Below are 25138 nucleotides of genomic sequence, written 5' to 3' on the forward strand. Positions count from 1 at the left end.
GAATGACGGCTGTTATCAAATAAACCCCATGCGACTAATTAAAGCTTAAATGGCAGGCAAGTTTCACTACCTGAAGTGAAACTACTACCCTGCTTATCAGTTCAATGTTTGTTTTCTAGAGCAGGTTTCAAGATTATATAAGCTTTAGCTAAAGCTCACTCGTAGTATAGGTTTGTAATCTTTTGCCATTTGAGGCTCACAAAATAAATAGTTGTATGGTGACAAAATAAATAAAATAAATAGTTGTATGGTGACTTTTCAGGCAAATTTTGAACTTATCAGGTATATAAATATGATCTATCTTAGAATTACCATTGTTGAGGTTCACACTAGAAAGTACAAGAAAAGCTGCTTGTATCTGGGTTATCATAAGATCTTGGATGATTAATGTAATTTTTCATGGAAGTAACTTTTTTTTCCTCCGTCTATCTGCGTGTCTTGTAACACTAGATCAAGAGAAAATGTTTGACTGCATTGAGCATTCCTATCTGTTCAACTACTTAAAAGTTTATAGGTTTGATCCCAACATCATTCAAGGAATCAAGATGCTTTACTCTAATGCCCACCTCTCTCTAAAATCCATCTTGGAAACATGCATAGAAGACATCCACAGACCTGACATGGCACTTCCCTCAATCCCAGAAACACTGGAATATGGGAATCTAGAGGAACAGATGAATACCATAAAATCTGCTCTTTGGGTAGCAATACCAGAAATGACATCTGAAGTCAGAAGCAGGCTTACAACAGCCAACTGCAAAAGACTTGATAGCCATACATCTTGCAAACACTCAACTCGTCCAACATTCTCAAAGTATGTGCAACTCTAAATCAACAGACACAGCAAATATCTCTCAGAGAATCAATCCTCTGTCATCTCAAGCATCCATCAAATGGGATCTACCCTATTGGAGTAGAGCCATGAAACTAGATGCAGACATACAATGGTGAATGTGACACAAGGCCCTTCCCACCCCTACCAAAGTACACAAATTTAATCCAGATTTGCTAGAAAGCTACTCCTCTATGAACCAAACCAGAACAGTTAGGCATGTCTACCAGAGTACCCTGTTAACAGCCAGTTGATCCATTTGTCTTGGGAAATAGCATTTTGCAGAAGAATATCTCAACATTATACATGACAGCCAAGAAAGCATCCAATATACAACTTTTGCTTTCAGTCTGACCATCTGCTTACAGTCTTCATGCAGAAGGCGAGAAGCTGTATTCTCCACAAATATTATCCCCACAAGGAGAACAATACCTTTGACCTATTCCATCATCACTGGAATGAAAGGAATTAACTCCTGATTGAGCAGAGAAACAGTATTATCATAAACTTTTCAACCTAGCTGCAACGTCATATCTTCTCCAAGGAGGAAGAGAATAATGTTCTAGAGTTGTGAATAGTTATTCGAAATTTGCTTTCCTGTCTTAATTAATCTTGTAATTATAATAATTTAATGATCAATATGTTAACTTTCTGCCTGAGTGCAGAAAAATCCATCTTAATTATTCCGAGTGATCTTGTACATAAGAGTGTTATCTTTCAATAAATAGGAGAAGAAAAAAAGACATTTATATAAGATTGCTCTCTCTCTCTCTCTCTCTCTCTCTCTCTATATATATATATATATATATATATATATATATATATATAGAGAGAGAGAGAGAGAGAGAGAGAGAGAGATCAACATATATAATTTGGTTTCATACAGGAGAGGTTGGTTGGTCAACCTATAGTATGAGTACCTTGGGTAGGTAGACATTTAGGAAAAGAGAAACTTGTTTACATTTGATTTGAAGACCTGTCTGTTGTACTTCTTGGAAAATGTGCTGCAGGGGAGACTGTTCCAGAGTACAAGTAGAAGAAATGAAAGAGGAGGAAGAGAAGCTTATTCTGTGGAGGAGTATTGTATGGAAGTCATATGCAGCCTCATTTGATTTAGTAGTAGAAGAATTATTGATGCTTGTTCATATGAACAATTACCATGGAAATATTTATAGAAGGTACATACAGCAGAAATTAAATGTTTATAAATGCTTGCATTCAGAAATGGATTGAAATAGAATCTCTACTTTGCAATGGACAGCAGGAATTTAATAAGGGAAGATTATGTTGTAGCAACTTGCTCACATTCTATAATAATATTACCATTGAGTTACACAAGAGGAATGGATGTACCACGATACTTTTGGATAGGGCTAGTGCTTTTGACAGAATATAGCATGGAAGACTTGCATAAACTGGAGAGTATGGATTTGGATTATAAACTATTGGCATGGATTAGAGGATGGCTGATTGACAGATATCAAAAAGTGGTATATGGGGGATGTGAGTCTGCAAGATTTAAGGTAACTAGCGGTGTATCACAAGGATCCATCCACTGTTATTCGATTTAATGATATTGAGAAGGATTTGACAAGCGACTTACAGCTATTTGATGATGATGCAAAGATAGATAGGGTAATCAGGATTGGCAGTACTTGCAGAATGATTTGAAAGGGCGAATTGTGGGTGTATGAAAATGTCTTGTCAGTTCAGTGATAATAAATGTAAGGTCATGCACTTGATGTGATTAGATATCAAATGTTGTATTATATTGGGAGTATGCTAGAAGAAACTGATCAGGCTAGGGATTTCAGTTTTAGTAGGCAGGAAGCCAAAGTTCAACGGTCATATAGCAAAGATTGTAATTACAACTCAAAATAATTGCAATGCTGAAGCAAACCTTGACATGTAGAGATAAGGAAGTTATTTTGCCTCTTTACAAGTGATAAGATCTCACTTGGACTATTGTGTGCACATCTGGTTTTCTGTTTTCTGTGGTGATTCTGATACAGTGGAGAGAGAGAGAGAGAGTGCAAAGGAGAGTGTCAAAAATGATATCAGGGTTGTGGAATACTGATTATGAAGCTGGTTGAGAATTTGTAGGCTGCAGACACTAGCAAACAGAAGAAATAGAGGTGATATGATTGAGACTTACAAACTTCTGAAAAAAGTTATGCAGAATTTCAACAGATGGAATTTTTCATTTTATGGAGGGTGGGGAAAGGATACAAGGACATCCTTGGAAGTTGAATGAATGCTGTAAAGAAGGGAGAGTGAGGGATAGATTTTTTTTATCATGAAATGGTGGTGATTGAAATGTATTGCCGTTGGATGTTGTGTGTGCAAGTAATGTGAATGAATTTTAGAACTGGTATGACAGCTTGTGCATATAGTATGGTCTCTCTCTCAATGATAATAATAATATTCAATATTAGCAAATTTGTACAAGTTAATAGCTCTTCAGAAGTAAAGTAACACCTTAACTGAAAGAGCACTCCTAGTTTTTAGATGTTGAAGAGGCAGCAGTTGTGATCTGTTTATGCCAAGAGAAATTTTATGTCAGGGTAATTCCTAAAAGGGAAATCTGATTTAGTCTAGAGGAAGTGTTGCCTCCCTTCTTGGGAGTGTATTGAACATGGGACAATTTCTTGGCTGTGAATTAGACACCAGTGGTGTATGAGAGCATATAAATATGACATTGTAAACCTTTGGGAATGTAATCACTAATAGAAGACTTCCTGGTATATAATTTCTACGAGATTATTCTGATCTCTTTCTAACAAAAGATCAGAGAAGGCATTAAATGTGTGTTTAAATAGTTGGGAGACATTTATGAAGATCAACTGTGTATGTATTTGAGAAAAAGTATGAAGCCAGATTGGCTTTTCCAAGATGATGACACAGTTGTCATTTGGATGCAGCAGGGGTGGTAGCAGTTTTTTTGGACTTTGATGTAAAAAAAAAAAAAAAGAATTTGTTGATAAAAGCCAGTTTCAGTATGCTCCATTCCTCTCTTGGACAGCTTTGGTGCACCTTTTTGGGAACCAAAGTTTAGATAAAAGATTTTAGATAAAAGACTTTAAAAGCAATTTAAAGTGGAATGGGAAATGTATATTCTATACCAGTAAGGATCAGTGATACATTTAGTGCATGTTTGGATTGGTAGGTCCAAAACAATAGTCCAGCCAAGAGAACAGGGCATAGAAGTTATGAAGGTTATCCCATTAAGCATTGTTATCATGCCAGACAATTCTTGATCTGAAGTGGTTTGTGGTAGAAGCAACAAGCAGTAGATTGTGGTCTGTATTATCTAGAGGACATACATTCACAGTGTACTTGGATCACCTGGATTCTAGGATGTTTTTGGGGAGTGGTTGAGATTATCTGGTAGGCATGTAAACAGTCTATGCAAGTTCATATTTATGAATTTAGGGATACAAAACACACGTGTTGAAAAGATTATTTTACTGATTAATAATAAAATAATAACTTTACGTTTTGACCCCTGTATTGAGGTCATCTTCAGAAGGATACATGTGTATAAGAACAAGCTACATGCTGTTGTTAACTAATCTTTTTTCTTAGCCTGCCTCTAGTGAAAAAAAAAAAAAAATTAAATAAATAAAATAAACAAAAATAAAATAAAAACTACAATAAACTCTGCTAAAGTCCTCACGTACTAGGATTCTGCTGGAATTATACAGTTTATATTGTTATATATTACGATTATCTTCTGGATTTGTACTGTAGAATTCCAGAAGAATCCTAGTACGTGAGGACTTTAGCAGAGTTTATTGTAGTTTTTATTTTATTCATTTAATTTTTTATTTATTTTTTTTTTCACTAGAGGGCAGGCTAAGAAAAAAGATTAGTTAACAACATAGATGTAATTTACTTGTATAGAGTGCAACAGCATGTAGCTTGTTCTTATACACATGTATCCATCTGAAGATGACCTCAATACAGGGGTCGAAACGTAAAGTTATTATTTTATTATTAATCAGTAAAATAATCTTTTCAACACGTGTTTTGTGTCCTAAATTCATAAATATGAATGCTGATCACCGTGTAACCTTAAAAGAAAGAATCTATGCAAGTGGTGATAGCAAATGTTTCAGCATCTCTAACTGTTTAGTCTGTGCCATTGGAGGAGGAAAGTGAAGTGAAGTTGGGAACATTCAAATCTCCAAGGAAGATAACTTTATTAACTTAACTGTACTAACATATCTCTGAAGTGATCCTTGCCAGTGTGTGTGTGTGTGTGTGTGTGTGTCATTCTAATCTAAACCTGCCATTCTTGAAAAGGTGCTCCAAGGTTGTACAAGAGCAGAATCAAGTCCACCACAATTGACTTTTATCAAGATCTCCATTTTCCTTTACTGCAAGCATTACAAATGAATTCAAGAATAAGTATGATAGTTGGTGCATGTAATTTACAAGACAGAATAGTTAGTAATATATATATATACACACACACACACACACACACAGGTATCCCTTGCTTAACGCGGTTTTGTGTTTTTGCAAAGTCTTAAACTTTGATATATTTACAAGACAGAATAGTTAGTAATACACACACACACACACACACAGGTATCACTTGCTTAACACGGTTTTGCAATTAATTGCGGCAAGAGTTTTGATTAACGCGCCTTTACCCTGCAGAGCTTGCAGCTGCTCTGACAGATACATGCAAAATGTTTAATATTAATATAAATATTCTTGCACAATTCAGTGTATAGTTTTGAGCTCATGAGTCGCTGTGCATTCATATGTTACGAGTGATATTCCGTACCGTTTTTTGTTGTCAGTTTGGTTTAACGCGTTATGTAAAGGTTTGTGATATTTGATTCTGATTTTGTATCTGAGAGATACCGCAACATCCGATGTCAATATAGTATGGTTTAGTTTTATTTATTTAATCTTTGTTCAATAATTTCTCGATTGTAATTGAAAATAAATAAACCATCATGTATTACTGAAATAGAGAACCAAAGGCTTATTTATCATACATCTCCTCTAGGAGATGTGCTTTGCATTATGGAAAATACTAAGGAAAGTGATCTGGAGCTTACTTCACCTTTACTACGAGTTGCCCATAAGATCGTTTATGCTTGTATCCACCGAAACTTTTAGTTTCCATATATTCGGCCATGAAATAATGTTGGATTCGATATCCACTTAATTTGTACCATCATGTATTATATTTGCAGTGTTTTATTGCTTGTTTGTTTAATGGCCTGGAGAGTCATTTTGCTTGTTATCGTAGAATTTATGCCGATAAGAAAATAACTAAAACTATTCAAACGACTCTTGATAACTTCTTTTGATAAAAAAATTGCAGTAAATAATGTAGGTACAAGTATTTATTAAACATTTACTTTGCATTCTTTTTTTATCTTTCCTAAAAGAGTAGCATATAAAACGAATTATTAATACAGTAATCAATCATGGCCGAATTGTTAATTTTTACCATTGATAGACTTGATTAACGCGATTTTGATATATGCGGTAACATTGAGGGATTAATTAACTTCCTTAATCGAGGGATACCTGTGTGTGTGTGTGTGTGTGTGTGTGTGTGTGTGTGTGTGTGTGTGTGTGTGTGTGTGTGTGTGTGTGTGTAAAATTAATCAGAACAGTGCTTGGAGTTCTTAAAACAGATTGATGTTGCAATATTAACTTTCACAACTACTACGTTTTATAAGCTGATTGCAAATTTGGTATTTGACTGTTGTCATGTTTTGCTGATTTTTTTATTTTTATTGTTATTATTATTTCTAGGTTTAAGGAATAAGCTCTTGAAACAAGGAAAACTAAGTGTGGTGTCTGCTCTTTCTCAGCTTCCACCAACACAACATGATCCAAACTCCTTTACTTTAGATGTCTCGCATGTTTCTGTAAGTTTTTATTTATATATAAATTATCATAATAATCCATATTACTTTAGATAGTAAGGATCCTTATTATTATACTTGTTCCTTTAACTTTAATGTTAATTGCATTGAAATTCTTAAGCCTTCATTTTTCATGGGATAATTTATGGATTCAGATCTTCTACAAGATTTCTATTTATAGTAAAAGACATCTTTCAGGGATATCATGCAGTCATGTGGGATATCATTAAAGGTTGACTTTTTGCATTCATATGTACAGGATGTCCACAGTGGACCTCCCTAGTTTCAAAGAATGGTAAAAAATTTAAATGCGGAAATATGTAAGGTTTGGGTTACTCAAACGTTCCAGAGACTCTACAAGTTTCGATCCTTTGCAAAGGACTTTGATTGTGATTTTGACACTATGATCTATACACTTAAGTAGTAGTAACACATTGAAACTAGGGAGGTCAAATGTGGACACCGGGTATTAATATATCAATTTCTATCCTAAGAGTATTATCAGTTGAACATCAAAAATAACGATTCCATCATGATATGGAATAATAGTTCTCATCCACTTGGATGAGTAACTGGAAGGTTGTAGGCAATTTTTTTTTTTTTAAACGAGTCTTTAAAGAAAACTGTGGTTTGAACATTTTGGAATAACTCAGTCCATCTTTAATGAAACTCGTAAGCTAGTTTAATCGAAGTAAGAAGTTCTAACAATTCACTAAGGAACTTAACACAAAAAAAATTTTTTTTTTAAATGTTAATTGATGCTGTGCTGAAAGTATCAATTGATAATTGATACTTTTCAGCACAGATAATTCTTCAGAACTGATTGAATAAACATTTTTCTTCTTTGAATGAGCTGCATGTCTTTCCAAAGGCCTGTTATGTTTAATGCCAATGTCTTGCTGAACTGGAACATTCAGTTCAGTTCCTCATAAATGTAGTTTTGACGTTAACTATATTGTCTTCTCACTGGAATAGCCTGTTCATCCTAAAAATAAGAGAGTGACAACTGTAGGGGACCTGATACACAGCAATTAAGAAAGAAGCAGTAATCTATCCTTGGTGGTGACAAAAAATCTGGAAGTCAGTTGCATATTACAAAAGTGGAGGTAACCCAAAACTTCTTCAAAACAGAAATGCTTGAAATTTATGCAGTTGAAACCCTACTCTCAATGGAAGTGTTGCTCAAGAAGTTTGTAATTATCAGTGAGTTAAATCAAATAATTGTTAGTTTTATCAAAGCTTTGACAGTTTGGAGCTCTTGGTATAAAGTAGTATCAAAGAAATAGACAGTGCAAGTAATGTTTCAACAATTCCGTAAACTAGCTTGTAGCCCTTGTTTTGCTGAAGATGGATTGAGTTATTCTTTCTGAAATATTCGTCATTGAACGGATCAGTAAATATTATCTTAATTAATGGGACGATTTTATGCTCGGCACATTCAAATTCAGCATCAAAATTAGACTTGCCTACTTTCACTTCTAGGCTGAAATAAAATTTATTTCCGTCTTCTTCTTCACCCTTAGTCTATGTAGACCACTGGGGCACTATAAAGGTAACAGTCCTAACACACACTCTCTTCAGGTGTTTCTGTCTTGAAATCTCCTTAACGAAGTGGAGAACAAAGAATTAGTCCATTTTCTGATATTATCTATCCAGGTGATTCTAGGTTGCCCCCAGTGTATTTTACCAGAAGTCAAGCCCTCTAGTGCTATTTTATGTAAGCTATCTATGTGGCCCAGCCACCAGAGCTCTTTTCGATATATTTTAGTGATGATATTTTCATGCATTCTAGCAATGTGTGCCATGTATGATATCTTGAAACATTTTCTGTAGCACTTCATCTCAAAGGCCAATAGTCTGCTCATCAGCCTTTAGCAATGTCCATCTCTCACATCCGTATTAAGACAGTTTCCTAGTGATGATCATTTCCTGATATGTGCCTTTCAAGCAGTCTGTATGATATAGTGGTAGTACGACATAATTAACTTTACCTTGGTACATTATTATGCCTTAGAAATAAAGATCATCACTTTTCTTCCTAATTATTTTGTTATTCGTCAAGTCCAATATTATCAAATCTTACATTTGATTTTATAATTATATTTATTTCTAATATAATTAGAAATAAAGAATAAGTATGCATAATTCAATCTCATAATTGACTGGTTCCAGCATAAGTAATTTAACTCTTAAAATTTCATGTGTTGAAATTTAAATTCTGAAAGATCAAAAATCTTGAATTAAAGATGCTTTTTACTTTTTTTTCACATAGAGTTCCCTAATGTCATTTACTGTAGCTGGTGTTTTTCGAGAAGGTGAGTTTATTTATTAATTTTTTTTATTTATTTAAAATAAGGGACACTTCTAAACAGAAACAGGCTAAAATAGCCATATGAATAATAGTTTTTTTTAAGTTGCAAAACTAACCGTAACTTTTAAATTCTCTTTCTTTCTTGCTATTTCAAACTAATGAAAAGATGCCAGTATTAATTATTGTAAAGGTAGAAAATTGTCATATATTTATATACGTCATTTAGAGTTGATTTGAATTCAAATTAGTAACTGCTTCTCAAAAATCTGTTTTACTGTTTGCATGAGGCTTCCATCCTGCAAATTGGAGGCTGTAAGTGGTTTTGAAAATGCTTTGTGTTTGGCTCTAGATCAATATTTCTGGATTAGGTTGTGTGGATAACACTTCTGCTCTCCAACTAGTAGATCATGGGTTTATATCCCGCTGCAGGCATGGATGCTTGGGAATGTCATTTAAGCAGTAGATAAATTTCATTGCCTGGTGTGTGTGTGTGTGTGTGTGTGTGTGTGTGTGTGTGTGTGTGTGTGTGTGTGTGTGTGTGTGTGAGAAAGAGAGAGAGAGATCACCACCCTGCTTATGTAGTAGATCCGTATTTGGTGTCTAGAGCAGGATATTTGGATTATCTACTGTTATCCCACCCACAGTAGTAGTGTTTAATAGATTTATAATCTTTCTTGGATGGAATTTGCATTAAATAAATAATAAAGAAACGTAAATGATAAAAAAAAAAAAAAAAAAAAAAAAGCAAAATTTATGGAGAGTATGGAATAGCTTTCTTAGCAATATATATTGGAAGACAACACATAATATCAGTAGCTATGTGTGGGCTACAAATTTTTGCCTATTTTCGAAAGTAGTCATTTGTAAGGCAGTTAATGGACAAGGCGAAATTTAGAATCTCTGTAGAGTTGTAGATATATGCATATATAGTAATCTCTCCCAATATTAAACTGATATGGTCCAAAGGAATAGTTATAGCATATAGTTTGCTATAGTAATTTTTTTTTAGTAGCATTGTATCTAAAGAGCCTTTGGTTGGGATTTGTTGGTGGTTTGTTGTTGTGGTGTGTGCTATAGTGAGAGTTAACTGCAATGCTAGTAATTATGGTCATTTATAAAAATATGTCCTAGCTACAGAGAGCAGCTGGAAGTGAGTAAATGACACTTGAAACCTTTTTACTAGACTATGTAGATTGATGTCCTGGTATATTTCAAAGGTAAGAAATGCTGTAGGGTCAAAGGGATGACAAAAGTAGTTAACTAAAATGTATTTAAAAAGAATGTTTTATTTAAATTATTTAGTGCATAGCTGGTCAAGGATAATGAACCCACTCTCCTTTCAACAAATTTCGAATCCCACAGTGGCATAAATGTTTATATCTATGTAGTAGGTGATTTCCAGTGCCATAACTAGTTTTTCATGGGCCCTGTGCAAGATTTTATTTTTGGCCCCTGCTTTTTTTTGGAAAAAAATAAAAATAAATAAATACAATAGAAATAGATTGGTTAATTTTTAACTTTAACTAAAAACGTTATGGAATTAGCCCCCACAGTGGCAAATTTGAAAATGAAAATATAATACTGATTATTTTTGATACACCATTTCAAGACCACTTCATCCTTGGTCTTGTGCTTGCACTTGCCTAGTTACGACACTGGTATTTCCATTACCAGTTAAATGGAACCACACTTTTTTTCAAGCCACTTCGGGTCACCAAAAATTTGGGTAACCATATAATTTATCATCTGAACTGGGATATTTTTGAGAGTGGGGGAAACTAAAAGTGATTAAAATTATATAATATTTTGGAATATTTAACAGTGTGTTGATCATTAAAAACTGACACACTGATTTTAGTATATTGTGTACTTATAAAATATCTGTTAAAAAAACTATTTTCAAAATTAAAATTCTTTCTAAAGAAAATAAAAACAATATGTACATGTTCAAGTAAAATAAAAAAAAAAATTTCATTATATTGATTAAACAAAAAATAACATAAGCAGAATAATCATTCTTGGTAAATATATTTTAATCAGTTTATTGAGTCTATCTTAAAACCATTTTGCTAATATTTTTCTGAAGGATGTATTTTTTTCAATATGATATTATTATTATTATTTTTCAGAGTTACATTTTATGGTTAATAATTTTGAAATTGTGGACACTTTCAATTGTAGACTATAATATTTTTAATCGAGAAAGTACATCAAGTGGTTGGCCAGGCATCAGCATCAAATTCTTCTTACTTAGTTTGGAAATCCATCGGGCGCAAACACGTTTCAGTACCAAATGTTCAGCCATGATTGAATGAACACTTCCCACAGAAATATTCAGGACAACATGCAGCTGGCGTACTGTAATTCTGCGATCCTCCTTGATGATAATCACTGCTGTGTTGATCATTGTCTCTGTGGTGGATGTTGAAGGTCTTCCCTCACGTTTAAGATCTTCCACATTTTGCCTTCCTTCCTTAAAAGTTTTATGCCAGCGAAAAACACTTGCCCTTGACAATGCTTCATCATGGAAAGCTTCGCGTATCATGTTAAAGTGTCCGATGCCGATTTTTGCAAACACACCCAAAATTTAATTGCATAACGCTGTTCGAAGGACACTTCCATTTCGACGACTGGTCACGGATCGTAGGCATGCTGAAACAAGCTTGCGTTTAGTCACGTGACACTCTGGCACATCAGCCCATATACGCCATCTATCAACCTCTTTTGTTAATACAGACAGCAACATTTCTTTATTCCACAGAAATTAATATTGTGATGAGTGGTTTTGCGACAGTAAAATTAGTCTTATTACTTATTGAACAGCCCTTGTACCTTATCCCAGTCCTGAAGATATTTTCAGGCACAAACTTTGTTTGCTCACACTTGATAAAGGATTAAACTAAATTTATTATAGTCTAACCAAGTGAAAAATAAACTTTCAACATCTTTCTCTAAATCCAGAGTAATTTAATAAAAAAAAGTGGCACACCTTTTGACAACTCCTATAGGTAAAGATGACCTCACTAATGCTTCTGCCTGGTATCTCCACTTCTGGATCTGGTTCCCACTAAAGAGACCTCGATAAAGGTCGAAACTAGTCTGGATAGTGGCCCTTCCCTTAATGCATAACATTATGCATATCCGCAAGGAGATGTGTTTTGCATTATGGGAGATACTGAGGTAGGAGTGATGTTAGCTTGGTCCACCTTTGCTACGAGTTGCCCGGTGTTGTGCTACCTTACCTCAGTCCTGGAGATATTTTCAGGCGCAAACTTTGTTTGCTCACACTTAGATAAAGTATTAAACTAAATTTATTAAAGATGTTAGTTATGTTACACCAGGAAAAAGATGGGGTTTAAAAATAAAATTAAAAAAAAAAAAAAAAAAGGACAAATGTTAAACCGGATGAGATGCCTGAACAGTCCATGCCGAAATGGGACATATAGTCACCCTACCAATAAGCAATTTGGTCTTTAGAGTGAATTCTATGTTATCTAATCCTTGCTCCATCTGTAGTATTAATGTGCTATACTGATCTTACTTGATTAAAATAATATTAAGTTTCAATCAAGTAAGACCACTCCATTAAATGATATAGTAGCAGAAATAGCCATTATACTTCACATAAAGTTCTTAGCCTTTTACACATATTCCCCATCTTAGTAGGGTTTAGGAGAATGTAGACTTACAGAACGGTGTTTTCCAGAGTCAACTGTAAGTGCTACCTGCAGTGGATATCCCACCACACTCACCGAATGTGACCGTAGGATGCTATGAAGGATAATATGTAAAAATCTACTCGGTTCAAAAATTGCCTGTTTTTTGGATTATAAAAGTAGTATGGTGAAGCAGTATAGCAAACTTGTAGGGACCATAGAACAGTTTAGTAGTGAACAGCTTACTGTATTGAATTTCTTTTTTCAGTTGTTTGTTATGAGTAAAAGTTTTATAATGGTGTTTGCCATGGTGATGGAGTGACAGGAGAGAAGCAATAAAAAAGTGTAAATTTCCTTAACTCCTGGACATGCTAGGTTGTTAAATTGACTTCTTTAATTGATAAAGGTTTTCCGAGTCACCAATAACTTGTTACTGCTGTGTCAGTAGTATTGATACAGCATGGCATACCCTCCGAATCAAAAAATTTGAATAATCAAAGAAAATGTGTTGAATGATTTGAATTTCTAATTTATTGCATAAAAAATAATTATTATTAGCAATTATGAATTAGCATCATCTAAATCTACATACTTCGTAGATTATAGAACCATGCAAACATATAAAAATGTAATATAAATTATAACAAAAGTGTTATTTGAAAATATTCACAAAATTAGAATAATTTTTAATGTGGTTCAAAATATTAGAATGATGCAAAAATAAATGCACAAAAATTACAGTCAGGGGGAAACAACATTGATAATTAGTACTTTGTTGCATGTTGCATCCCCTTATCTATTATGACCATTTGTAAATGGTTGGATATATTATTTACTAGCGGCTCAGTCTTTTTTTTATCAAAACATGTTCATAAGGTCCGCAGGCTAGAAACAATCACGTTTCTTCATAAATCCCCACAAATTTTCGATGAGGTTTAAATCTGGTGAGTTTGCAGCCAAGGAATTATATTGAATTGCCTTTTTTTGAGCCATTTAGTAGTGGTCTTGGAAGTGTGACAAGAAGCCATATATTGCTGAAAAAGGAAATCAACATCACTTAAATCTTCCGATGCCAGTAACATAAACTGCTTGGCACACTTTGGAATTGATTCTTTCGTACACAATGTACAGCCTATCTGGACCCTCTGTGGTCATACAAGCCCATACCATGACAGAAGTTTGCAAATTTCACCAAACGTTTCATGCATTCTTTATCAAATGTTTCTTGCTTAAGATGCTAAAGACAGATCCCTTGATGACCACAGGACACAAAAAACATACTTTCATCACTAAAAAGTTCCTTTTTCTATTGACCCCAGAACAGTCTTTGCTTACACCATCGCACTCTAGCTGCCTTTTGCTTTTGAGCGATAAGTGGTTTCATCTTAGGCACACGTGATTTAAAACCCAATTTTTGAAGTTGTCTCAACATTGTAGATTTAGACACATTCACGCCTAGTTCTTTCTATCTCCTGAAATACTTTACACTTTGGAAGCAGTTTTTCTTCATGATATTGTTCAATCTCCTCTCATCTCTAGATGTAGTTATTACCTTTCGACCGCTTTTGCAGTGATTATTTTGAAAACTCTGGTTGTCAGTACCGTCTCAATAGTCTACTCATGCTTGCTTGAGAACACTTCAATTCTCAAGTCTTCATTTGCCATAATGAAGGCCATACTCAATTGAAGATTGAGTATCTTCAATACTCAATCTTCAATTGAGTATGGCCTTCTTTGTGTAGAGACACCGTACAAAACTTCTGTTTAGCAAATGATTCCTCACACACACGTCAGTTCCACAGCTACTGAAATATGTGCTATTTCTATGCTCTCCTCAAAACCAATCGGAAAAATTTGGAATATTCTAATATTTTGAACCATATTAAAAATTATTCCAATTTTGTGAATGTTTTTAAATAACAGTTTTCTTGTAATTTATAATACATTTTTATGTGTTTTAATGGTTATACAATCTACTAAGTACGTAGATTTAGTCTATGCTAATTCATATTTGGTAATGATTATTTTCTGTGTGATAAATGAGAATTGCAAATCGTTCAACACAGTTTCTTCAGTTATTCTAATTTTTTTATTTGGAGGTGTATGATTCTTGTTATGTATTTAAAAGCATTGCCATCATTAGGAATGAACAAGTTGTTGAATGTAGCATTTCCTAAAACAACCCAATTCACCTTAGTGTGTGTGTAAGTTGTTTGTTCAACAGAACTGGTTTTGAAATTTTTTTATTTTAATTTAATTTTATTTTGTTTACTTTGGTAGATTCTTTCTTCATATCAATCATAATATTGCTTTTGGAATAATGTTTTTTAATGTTCCTTAACCATAACATTCAGTACTCACATTGATTTTCTTCTCTGAGTTCTTTTATGTGTGCATGCATAATTGTTCCAGAAGAACTTACTGTCTCATATTTTTCACCATGCAGAACCATTAAGGACTAGGAGCAGAGGTAATAGCATATTTGAGTTTTCCATTCAAATACGTTATTACTCTCCCAGTTACATATTTTCTAACAAAAATTAATTAGACTTATTGGATTGCTAATAAGATAAATTAATTGCTGTAGTGTTCAGAATTTTTTTTTCAAGAGAGTTTGTATATTTTTTAAACACCTGAATGATTTTTTTTTCTTCTTTTAGGTAGAACAGATTCTCGGTTGTTAACATTTAGCCGTACATTCTTGGTTGTTCCACAAGGTGCAGGGTACGCTATATTTATTTTATTTATTTAGTGACGTAATATCTCTATTTAAAAGATTGGTATATATATATAATATCCAAGAAATCCACCTAAATCCCATATGTCTAATGAAACCTTCCTTAAAAAAATTTAGTTCTTGGTCTCCACCGCAAAACACTATTTCATACTTTTTTGTTTTTGACTGAATTTCCTCAGTTAAGTCTTTCTTTTGGAGCCTCCATAGCTCAGTCAGTATAGACGAACTCCTTTGGTTGGAAAGACCTGGGTTCGGTTCCAGGTTAGAAAAAAAATGTTAATCATGATACGAGTATCCTTTATCAAGTCTTTTCTACTAAAGGTGAGATAGCCAGTCTCATACAGAGGTAGGGGTTTTTTTCACCTAGAAACTTAGGTTTTTCATCTCTCAAAACAGGGAAACTGGCCCCATGAACACTCACATCTACAGTCATAAAATACTTACTGAGCAAGGAAGACAACAGGAAACCACCTGGTTCCATAATTACTTTTCTGGTTAAGTAGCGTACTGCTACCCAACCAACCACAAGGTTGATAAGGACTACACACGTCTTTTGATAATCCACATTTCCAAAAACTGATAATACAGAATTTTGCACTGTTTACATTTTGTCCCACTTTTACAGAGGAATCACTACTTCCTTTTCTCTGTTGATTATTACATTTCTCATCATAATGATAATACTATGTATTTTATAGCATTTCTGCCATGTTTCTCCTGTACTTAATCCTGCATTTAATGAGCATGCCCAGTTAATTAATTTCTTCCACATCTTTGAAACTGAGAATAGCTCACTTCCATTTGATTAAAGTGCAGGAAAGCTGATGAAATAGAAATGCATGTGTATGTATTAAAGATTCATACCAATTTTTTTCTATATAGCAAATTGCCTTGCTTTGTCACTACACATCTGATTATGCATCTTACCAGCAAAATGACCTCTCTCTCTCTCTCTCTCTTATTAATAATGCAGCAATACCTTCTTCCACATGCCTATCCACGAAGATTTGGAAATCAATCTCAGAGTCTGCTCCTCTGTCTTTTTTCCACTGCTCACGTGGGGTGCTGATGAAAACATGTATAGAAGTGATAATAATTACCTTTTATCAGCACTGTCTTTGTAGGAACCGTATCCTCCTACATGGATGTGGAAAATGGACCAGGCTGAGTGGAATACAATTTTCCATCTTGCAAAAGTGAAGCAGTGAAGTATGTCACATAATGTATTGTCAATGCAGCCACTGACTGCTGCATGGACAATACCAAATTCCAAAAACATTATCCTAATTTCAACCCCATCTGAAGCCTTGTTAGAACTGAGAGTGCCAATCAGCCAAAAAAAAAAGATCAAGATAGAGCATGGGATATATTTTGTAGATATCCTACCACAACAAACTTAATCATCATCAAATTCCTGACCTGCATCCTCATTGGATGTACAGGATATTATGATAGCACTACATCATCAAATTCCTGACATATACCATCAAGGGGTGTACAGGATATGATAGTACTACATGAAAAATTTACATCATTACTAACTTCCTATCTACATTTTTCCTCCAAATCGGTCTGTTACTTGTCAAAACTCCAACTTTATCAGATCTTATATTTCTATCATCTAAGGCACTTTGTGCTGTATCAGTCCACCTATATCTTGGTCTTCCCCTGGGTCGTTTTCCTGCCAACCTGACAGAGAACACTTGATTTGCTAATTTTTCCTTGCCCATTCTGTTTGAGTGACCCACCTGAGATTAGCTCTGCTAACACTCCTGGATGCTGAGAATGTCTAGTTCTTTCCTAATATCCTCGTTTTTAATATGATATTGCCATTGATGCTATCTGTTCAGGCCTCTTATCTTTCTCAGGAATCTCATATATGCGGGTCTCTAGTCTTTGGTCAAGTGTTTTACTTCTGACCCAGATCTCTGATCCATTAAACTGGTTTGAACTGTGTTGTGTACAGCTAATTTGGTGTTCCGACTAATTTCTCTCTTATTCCATATGAATTTATTCAGTTGACTTCCTACCATACCAACTTTGTTGATTTTGTTGTCTATTTCTATATTTAATTTACCATCTTGACTAAAAATCGTGCCTAAGTGGCTGAAATGTTTTACTTGTTCCACAGGTTCTCCATTAACAACACAATTGACATTTTCAACAATTTTACCTATTTTCATTGTCTTTGTCTTTTTATTGTTGACCTACATACCATATCTATTACAACAGTTATTCAGTTTACTCAGGGAATCTTGCAAACTTATAGCAGATTTATTTAGAAGTTTAACATCGTCCGCATAAAGCAAAGAGCATACATTAACATCTCCAATTCTAATATCATGTTTAATATCACTTTCCTTCATAATGTGATCCATATATATAATAAATAACAGAGAGGATAATGTACATCCTTGTCTCACGCCAGATTTAACATTAAACCATCTTCCTGTACTTCCTTCAATTCTAACTGCTGACTTGCAACTCAAATAAAGACTAAGAATTGCTTGATATAATGCCCCATTGACACCATATAACTGTAGCATATTGAATAGCTTCGCTCTTGGCACCTTGTCATATGCCTTTTCCAGATCAACAAAACTTAAATACAGATCCTTGTTATGTTCCCATGCTTTCTCAACTATATGTTGTAAAGTGAATATCTGATCCTGGCCTCTATTTGGCCTGAATCCAGCTTGTTCTTCACCCAGCTTTTCTTCCCAAATCTTCTCAACCGTTTCTCAAGTATACTTTCATAGATCTTGCCAGGAACACTCAGTAGGGAAATACCTCTGTAATTCTCACATTCACTTTTATTTCCCTTTTTATATATGGGTACTATGAGATCTCTACTCCAATCATCGGGAATTCATCCCTCTGTTCAGGCTTTCTGAACTATTCAGTGCAGCCACTGTAAGACTTTTATACCACTATACTTCTGCATTTCTGGTCAAATATCATCTACTCCTGCTGCCTTTCCACATTTCAAGCCTTTGATGGCTTTTTCTGCTTCAAGTATAGATATGTATTCCTAACTGTATGCCTGTTGAGTGTTTTTTACCACTGTGCTATCACTGCTTGTTTCATTTAGCAATTTTTCCAAGTAATTACTCCATACCTCAAGGATATCTTTTTCTCCTGTTTTCATGTCCGCTTTATCATCTCTAACTACTTTTACAGCATGCTTTCCTACATTTTTAAGCTTCTTCAACAACCTGCAGAATATTTTGCCACCTTCTTGATATTTATTTTCTGTATTCTTGCCAAAGTCCTCCCATGACTTTTGTTTAGCTAGTTTTACACAGTGTTTCGCTTTCTTACATTTGTCTCTGTATTCTCTAAGAGGAAAAGGTGACTTATTTGCCAGGAACTTTTGATATGCTTTCTTCTTTTCCTTCACTGCCTCTTTAACTTCCTGTGTCCACCATGGAGTTCTGATTTTTCTTTCTTTGCAGACAACCTCCCCACATGCCTCTCTGGCTGAATCAATCAGGGTTTTTTTCAAGGCTTGCTACTTAATCTTCAAGGTTTGGTTCCTGTTCTCAAACTGTTTCTTTTTTTTTTTTTTTTTTTCAAATATCTTTGTGTGTTTTAGTGTACAGTTCACATCTGAGAGCTGCTCAACTTTTATTCACTTTAAAACTTTCTTACATGTTATTCTTTTCAATATGAAATTCAATTTTATCCTGCTCAAGACTAAATAGTGATCACTTCCAATTTCAAATCCTCTGTACACTCTGGTGTCCTGCACCAGGGAGAAAACATCACTATCAACAGTAACATAGTCAATGAGACTTTTCTTATTCCTTGCCTCTTCTCTCCATGTGAATTTGTGCACATTTTTATGTTGGAACATGGTGTTAGTAATAACCAGTCCATGTCCTGAGCAGAAATCCAACAAGTATTTGCCATTATTATTTGTTTTGCTCTTTTCTCCAAATTCTCCCAAAATATTTTTGTATGTCTGACAATCATTTCCTACTCTGCTATTTAGATCCCCAACAAGGACCAACCTTTACTTTTTCATCGTATCAGCTAGTTTTTTTAAAGCATCAAAAAATTCCTCCACTTCTACCTTAGTAGAACCTTCTGTGGTACCATAGGCACAAATCAGTCTCATTGTACAATTACCCATTCTGATATTTGCTCACATCACTCTACTTGAGCCTGCCTGCCATTCGAGAAGATTAGCCTCGTATTTTGTGTTGAATACTATGGCTACTCCTCCTTTTCCTTGGTCATTACCTGAATATAACATTTTGTATTTATTGCTCAGAAAGATCTCATTAGTTTTTGTCTTTTTTGTTTCAGTCACCCCTATTATGTCGATCTGGTACTTATCTAATTCCTCAGCTAGCTCCATTTCTTTGCCATTCAGACTTCTTATGTTGATAGTACCGATCTTTAACTCTTATGATATTGAGTTGGGGTGTGTGCTTTCAAATTTGTTCCAGTAGCTGACTTTGCTGTTCACCCTGGTTCCCTGGCAAAAACAATGGGGGGGGGGGCTTGTTTAACCGGGCAACGCCCCAGCAGGCATGAAATTTTGTGATGTTGTACCATCATTTTGTATGTTGGTTTAAGCCAGTAAGAATACAGTTTAGTCATCCAAATTGCCAATCTATCCCCGTTCGTTCAGTATCCAGTACCTAACAGGGTGCACCAAAAGAAGGTGAGGAGTGTACATTAGGTCAGAAGCCCTGGTCGGTTCTCCGCATTCCTTTAAAGGGTATGTGGAGGTCTGCTCTCAGTTATACAGCTTTGACTCTTAAGCACTCCCGATAGCACTACATGAAAAACTTAAATCTTTACTAACTTCCTATCAATGATTTTCCTCCAAATTAATCTGTTATCTGTCAAAACTCCAACATTATCAGATCTTGTATTTCTGTCTTCTAATGGACTTTTCACTGTAACAGTCCACCTATATCTTGGTCTTCCTCTGAGTCTTTTACTTAACAATCTGGCAAAGAACACTCGTTTTGCTAATCTTTCCTTTCCGATTCTATTTAAGTGACCATACCACCTGAATTAGATCTGCTAACACATTCCTGGATGCTAACAATGGCAAGTTATTTTCTAATATCCTTATTTTTTATTGCGATTGATGCCATCTTTTCACATCCCTAATGTTTTTCAGGACTATCATATTTGTGGTCTCTAGTTTTTGGTAAATATTTTATTTTTCTTACTAATTTCTCTCTTAATCCATATAAATTTAATCAGTTGACTTCCTACCATACCAGCTTTGTTGATTCTTTTGTCTATTTCCATATTTAATTTACCATCTTCAGTAAAAATCGTGCCTAAATAGCTGAAATGTTTTACTTGTTCTATATGTTCTTCATTCACAATGCGCTTGATATTTTCAATATTTCTGCCTATTTTCATTGTTTTTGCCTTGTTCTTTTGACCTTAATACCTTATCTATTACAACAGTTATTTAGTTAGGGAATCTTACAGACTTGTAGGGGATTTATTTAGAAGTATAAGATTATCTGCATAAAGCAAAGGGGCTGAGATTAACATCTCCAATTTTGATATCATGTTTAATGCCACTTTCCTTCATAATGTGATCCATATAGATAATGAATAACAGTGGATAATGTACATCCTTGTCTGACACCAGATTTAACATTATACCATCTTCCTGTACTTCTTTCAATTCTAACTGCTGACTTACAACTGAAATAGACTAAGTATTGCTTGATATAATGCCCCCTATAACTAGTGTTTTGATTTTCCAGATCTACAAAACTTAAATACAGATCTTTGTTATATTCCCACGATTTCTCGAATGTTTGTCGTAAAGTGAAAATCTGATCCTATTTTCCCTGAATCCAGCTTGTTCTTTGCTAAGCTTCTTTTCCACAATCCTTCTCAACCATTTCTCAAGTATACTTGCCTAAATCTTATCAGGAACACTCAGTAGGGAAATATCTAATTCTCACATTCAGTTTTATTTCCCATTATTTATATGGGTACTATGAGAGCTCTACTCCAGTCATCTGGAATTCATCCCTCTGTCCAGGCCTTATGAACTATGTACTGCATCCACTGCATGACTTTCATACTTCCATATTTGAGCATTTCTGGTCAAATATCTACTCCTGCTGCCTTTCCACATTTCAGGCTTTTGATGGCTTTTCCTATTTCATGTATGGATATATATTCCTAATTGCATGCCTGCTGAGTGTTTTTTACCACTGTGCTGTCACTGCATGTTTCATTTAGCAATTTTTCATAGTAATTACTTTATGCATCAAGGATATCTTTTTCTCCAGTTTTCATGTCACCTTTATCATCATTCTGGAGGCTGTTGAGCTTTGTCAACAGCTTCCAGAATATTTTGCCACCTTCCTGATATTTATTTTCAATGTTCCTACCAGTCTTCCCATGACTTTGTTTTACACTGGGTTTAGCTTTCTTACATTTGTCTCTGTATTCTCTGAACAAAGCTAACTTACTTGCCAGTAACTTTGATATGCTATTTTCTTTTCTTTCACTGCCTCTTTAACTTCCTGTGTCTACCATGGAGTTCTGATGTGTCTATCCTTGCCCACAACCTCACCACATGCCCTCTGGCTGAATCAGTCAATGTTTTCTTTAGGGCTTGCCTCTGAATCTCCAATGTTCTCAAACTCTTTCAATTTTTCTTGAATAATGTTCGTGTATTTTTTTCTACAGTTCACATCTGAGAGCTGCACAACTTTTATTTACTGTAAAACTTTCTTACATGTTCTTCTTTTCAATATGAAATTCAATTTTATCTTGCTCAAGACTAAATGGTAATCACTTCCAATTTCAAATCCTCTGTACACTATCAACGATAACATAGTCATTGAGACTTTTCTTATGAACTATGTAGTGCAGTCACTGCATGATTTTCATACTTCCATACTCGAGCATTTGCTTAAATTTTTATTTAATGTCTAAACATTTGATTGAGCTATTTTTTTTTACAAAAAAAATTAAGTAAAGATGTTTGAATAGTGCTCGACATTTTTCATCTTGTAATGCAGTTTGCAATAGTTGGTGATCACTTTATCAAGATTTTGGCAGACCTCAAAGCTTCATCCCATATCAGGATCAGCATCAAACAAAATTTTCTCAGTTGTAACATTCTCTTCTTGTTCGCACTCCTTATGTTCTTCTAGTTGAAGGAGATCATTCATGCTTAACTGTTCTGAATGGGAATTGAGCAAGTTTCTCACATCTTCATTATCCAGTTCATTAAATCCAAGTTCTTTTCCAATTGTGCTGATTTTTTCAGTAATGTTAGATCTTGGATTTTGTGCACGATAAACTAACATTCCAACCAGATCCCATTCAATTGCAGTATACAATAGAGTTGCATGCTGTTCAACTTGCACTAGTGAATATCAAGGAAAACTGCTACCAGAAGCATATAATTTATACAGATTCTTTGAGTTCTTTACAGCTATCTCCTCTCTGCCGTATAATCCACATTCAGTGCTTGGTGAAGAAGTGCTTCAACTCTTGTACAAAATGAAGGTCATTAATTTTGATATTGGGTTCTGTTGGATTTCCAGCCACATTGGAATTAAGGAAATCCTGTAATTGCTACATCAACTCATACTTTTTTACGACATACTGTTTAATGCCCTTATATCGACTACACAGGTTGTAAAATCAAAGTTAATTGCCTAATGGCAATACTCAAGGCAGGATGCACTGATGAAGAAATTGCAATAGATCAAGCTTGAAATTAAACATTGGTGGTCTAGGCAACATAGGAACAGAATTGGTCATGTCACACACATTCTTATTTACTGAGGGCTGATGACCCATCTACATGTGAGAAAAGCAACACGTCTTAGCATTAGTCATATTCTGGTAGAGTTATTTATTTCATATCCAAACACAACTGGTACGGTAGTAAGTAAGTGGTACAACATGATTTACAACAAATTAGAATACATTATAATGAGATCGGGATGCTTAAGGGTCAAAGCTGTATAACTGAGAGGAGACCTCCACATAGCCTTTCAAGGAACGCAGAGAACCGACCAGGGCTTCTGACCTAATGTCCAATCCTCACCTTCTCGTGGTGCACCCTGTTGGGTATCTACTTGGATACTGAACGAACGAGGATGGGCTGGCAATTTGGGATTTAGCCGACCAAATTGTATTCTTATTGGTTAAACCAAAATAAAAAATGATGGTACAACATGACAAAATTTCATGCCGGCTGGGGCGTCGCCCGGTTAAACAAGACCCCCGTTGTTTTCGCCAGGGAACCAGGGCGAACAGCGAAAAGTCAACTACTGGAACAAATCTGAAAACAAACCCCAACTCAACATCACCAGAGTTAAAGATCAGTACTATCGGTACGGAAGTAGAAAAAGCCATCAAAGGCTTGAAATGTGGAAAGGCAGCAGGAGTAGATGATATATCGGCCAGAAATGCTGAAGTATGGTGGTGTGAGAGTCTTACAGTGGCTGCACTGCATAGTTCAGAGGGACGAATTCCCGATGATTGGAGTAGAGCTCTCATAGTACCCATATATAAAAAGGGAAATAAAACTGCATGTGAGAATTATTTCCCTACTGAGTGTTCCTGGCAAGATCTATGCAAGTATACCTGAGAAACGGTTGCGAAGAATTGTGGAAGAAAAGCTTGGTGAAGAACAAGCTGAATTCAGGCCAAATAGAGGCTGTCAGGATCAGATCTTCACTTTACGACAAATAGTCGAGAAAGCATGGGAATATAACAAAGATCTGTATTTAATTTTTGTCGATTTGGAAAAGGCATATGACAAGGTGCCAAGAGAGAAGCTATTCAATATGCTACAGTTATATGGTGTCAATGGGGCATTATATCAAGCAATACTTAGTCTTTATTTGAGTTGTAAGTCAGCAGTTAGAATTCAAGGAAGTACAGGAAGATGGTTTAATGTTAAATCTGGTGTGAGACAAGGATGTACATTATCCCTTCTGTTATTCATTATCTATATGGATCACATTATGAAGGAAAGTGGTATTAAACATGATATCAAACTTGGAGTTATTAATGTCAGCTCTTTGCTTTATGCGGATGATGTTATACTTCTAAATAAATCCGCTACAAGTCTGCAAGATTCTCTGACTAAATTGAATAGCTGTTGTAATAGATATGGTATGAAGGTCAGCAATAAAAAGACAATAAAAAAATAGGCAGAATCATTGAAAATGTCAAATGCATTGTGAATGGAGAGCCTGTGGAACAAGTAAAACATTTCAGCTATTTAGGCATGATTTTTACTGAAGATGGTAAATTAAATATGGAAATAGACAACAGAATCAGCAAAGCTGGTATGGTGGGAAGTCAATTGAATAAATTCATATGGAATAAGAGAGAAATTAGTCGGAACACTAAATTAGCTGTATACAAGACAGTGTTCAAACCAGTTTTAACTTATGGATCTGAGAGCTGGGTCAGAAGTAAAACACTTGATCAAAGACTAGAGACCGCAGATATGAGAGTCCTGAGAAAGATTATAGGTGTAAACAGATGGCATCAATGGCAATATCATATTAAAAACGAGGATATTAGGAAAGAACTTGACATTGTCAGCATCCAGGAATGCGTTAGTAGAGCTAATCTCAGGTGGTATGGTCACTTAAACAGAATGGGCGAGGAATGATTAGCAAAACAAGTGTTCTCTGCCTGGTTGGCAGCAAAACGACCCAGAGGAAGATCAAG

The 25138-nt window shown here is 34.9% G+C and overlaps 1 protein-coding gene across 1 annotated transcript in view; it reads left to right on the forward strand.

Moving 5' to 3' along the window:
- LOC150102188 (nuclear RNA export factor 1-like) overlaps positions 1-25138 on the forward strand; it is a 195317-nt gene that overhangs the window by 143799 nt on the left and 26380 nt on the right. Inside the window, exons 19-21 of the mRNA XM_090398890.1 lie at positions 6617-6732; positions 9002-9044; positions 15357-15420. Of these exons, the coding sequence (XP_090255016.1) occupies positions 6617-6732; positions 9002-9044; positions 15357-15420 (223 nt within the window). The remainder of the gene's footprint in view (positions 1-6616; positions 6733-9001; positions 9045-15356; positions 15421-25138) is intronic.

Source organism: Typopeltis vanoorti, chromosome 10 (genome assembly GCF_054136105.1).
Source record: "Typopeltis vanoorti isolate ZY-2024b chromosome 10, IOZ_Tvanoo_1.0, whole genome shotgun sequence".
Classification (NCBI taxonomy): domain Eukaryota; kingdom Metazoa; phylum Arthropoda; class Arachnida; order Uropygi; family Thelyphonidae; genus Typopeltis; species Typopeltis vanoorti.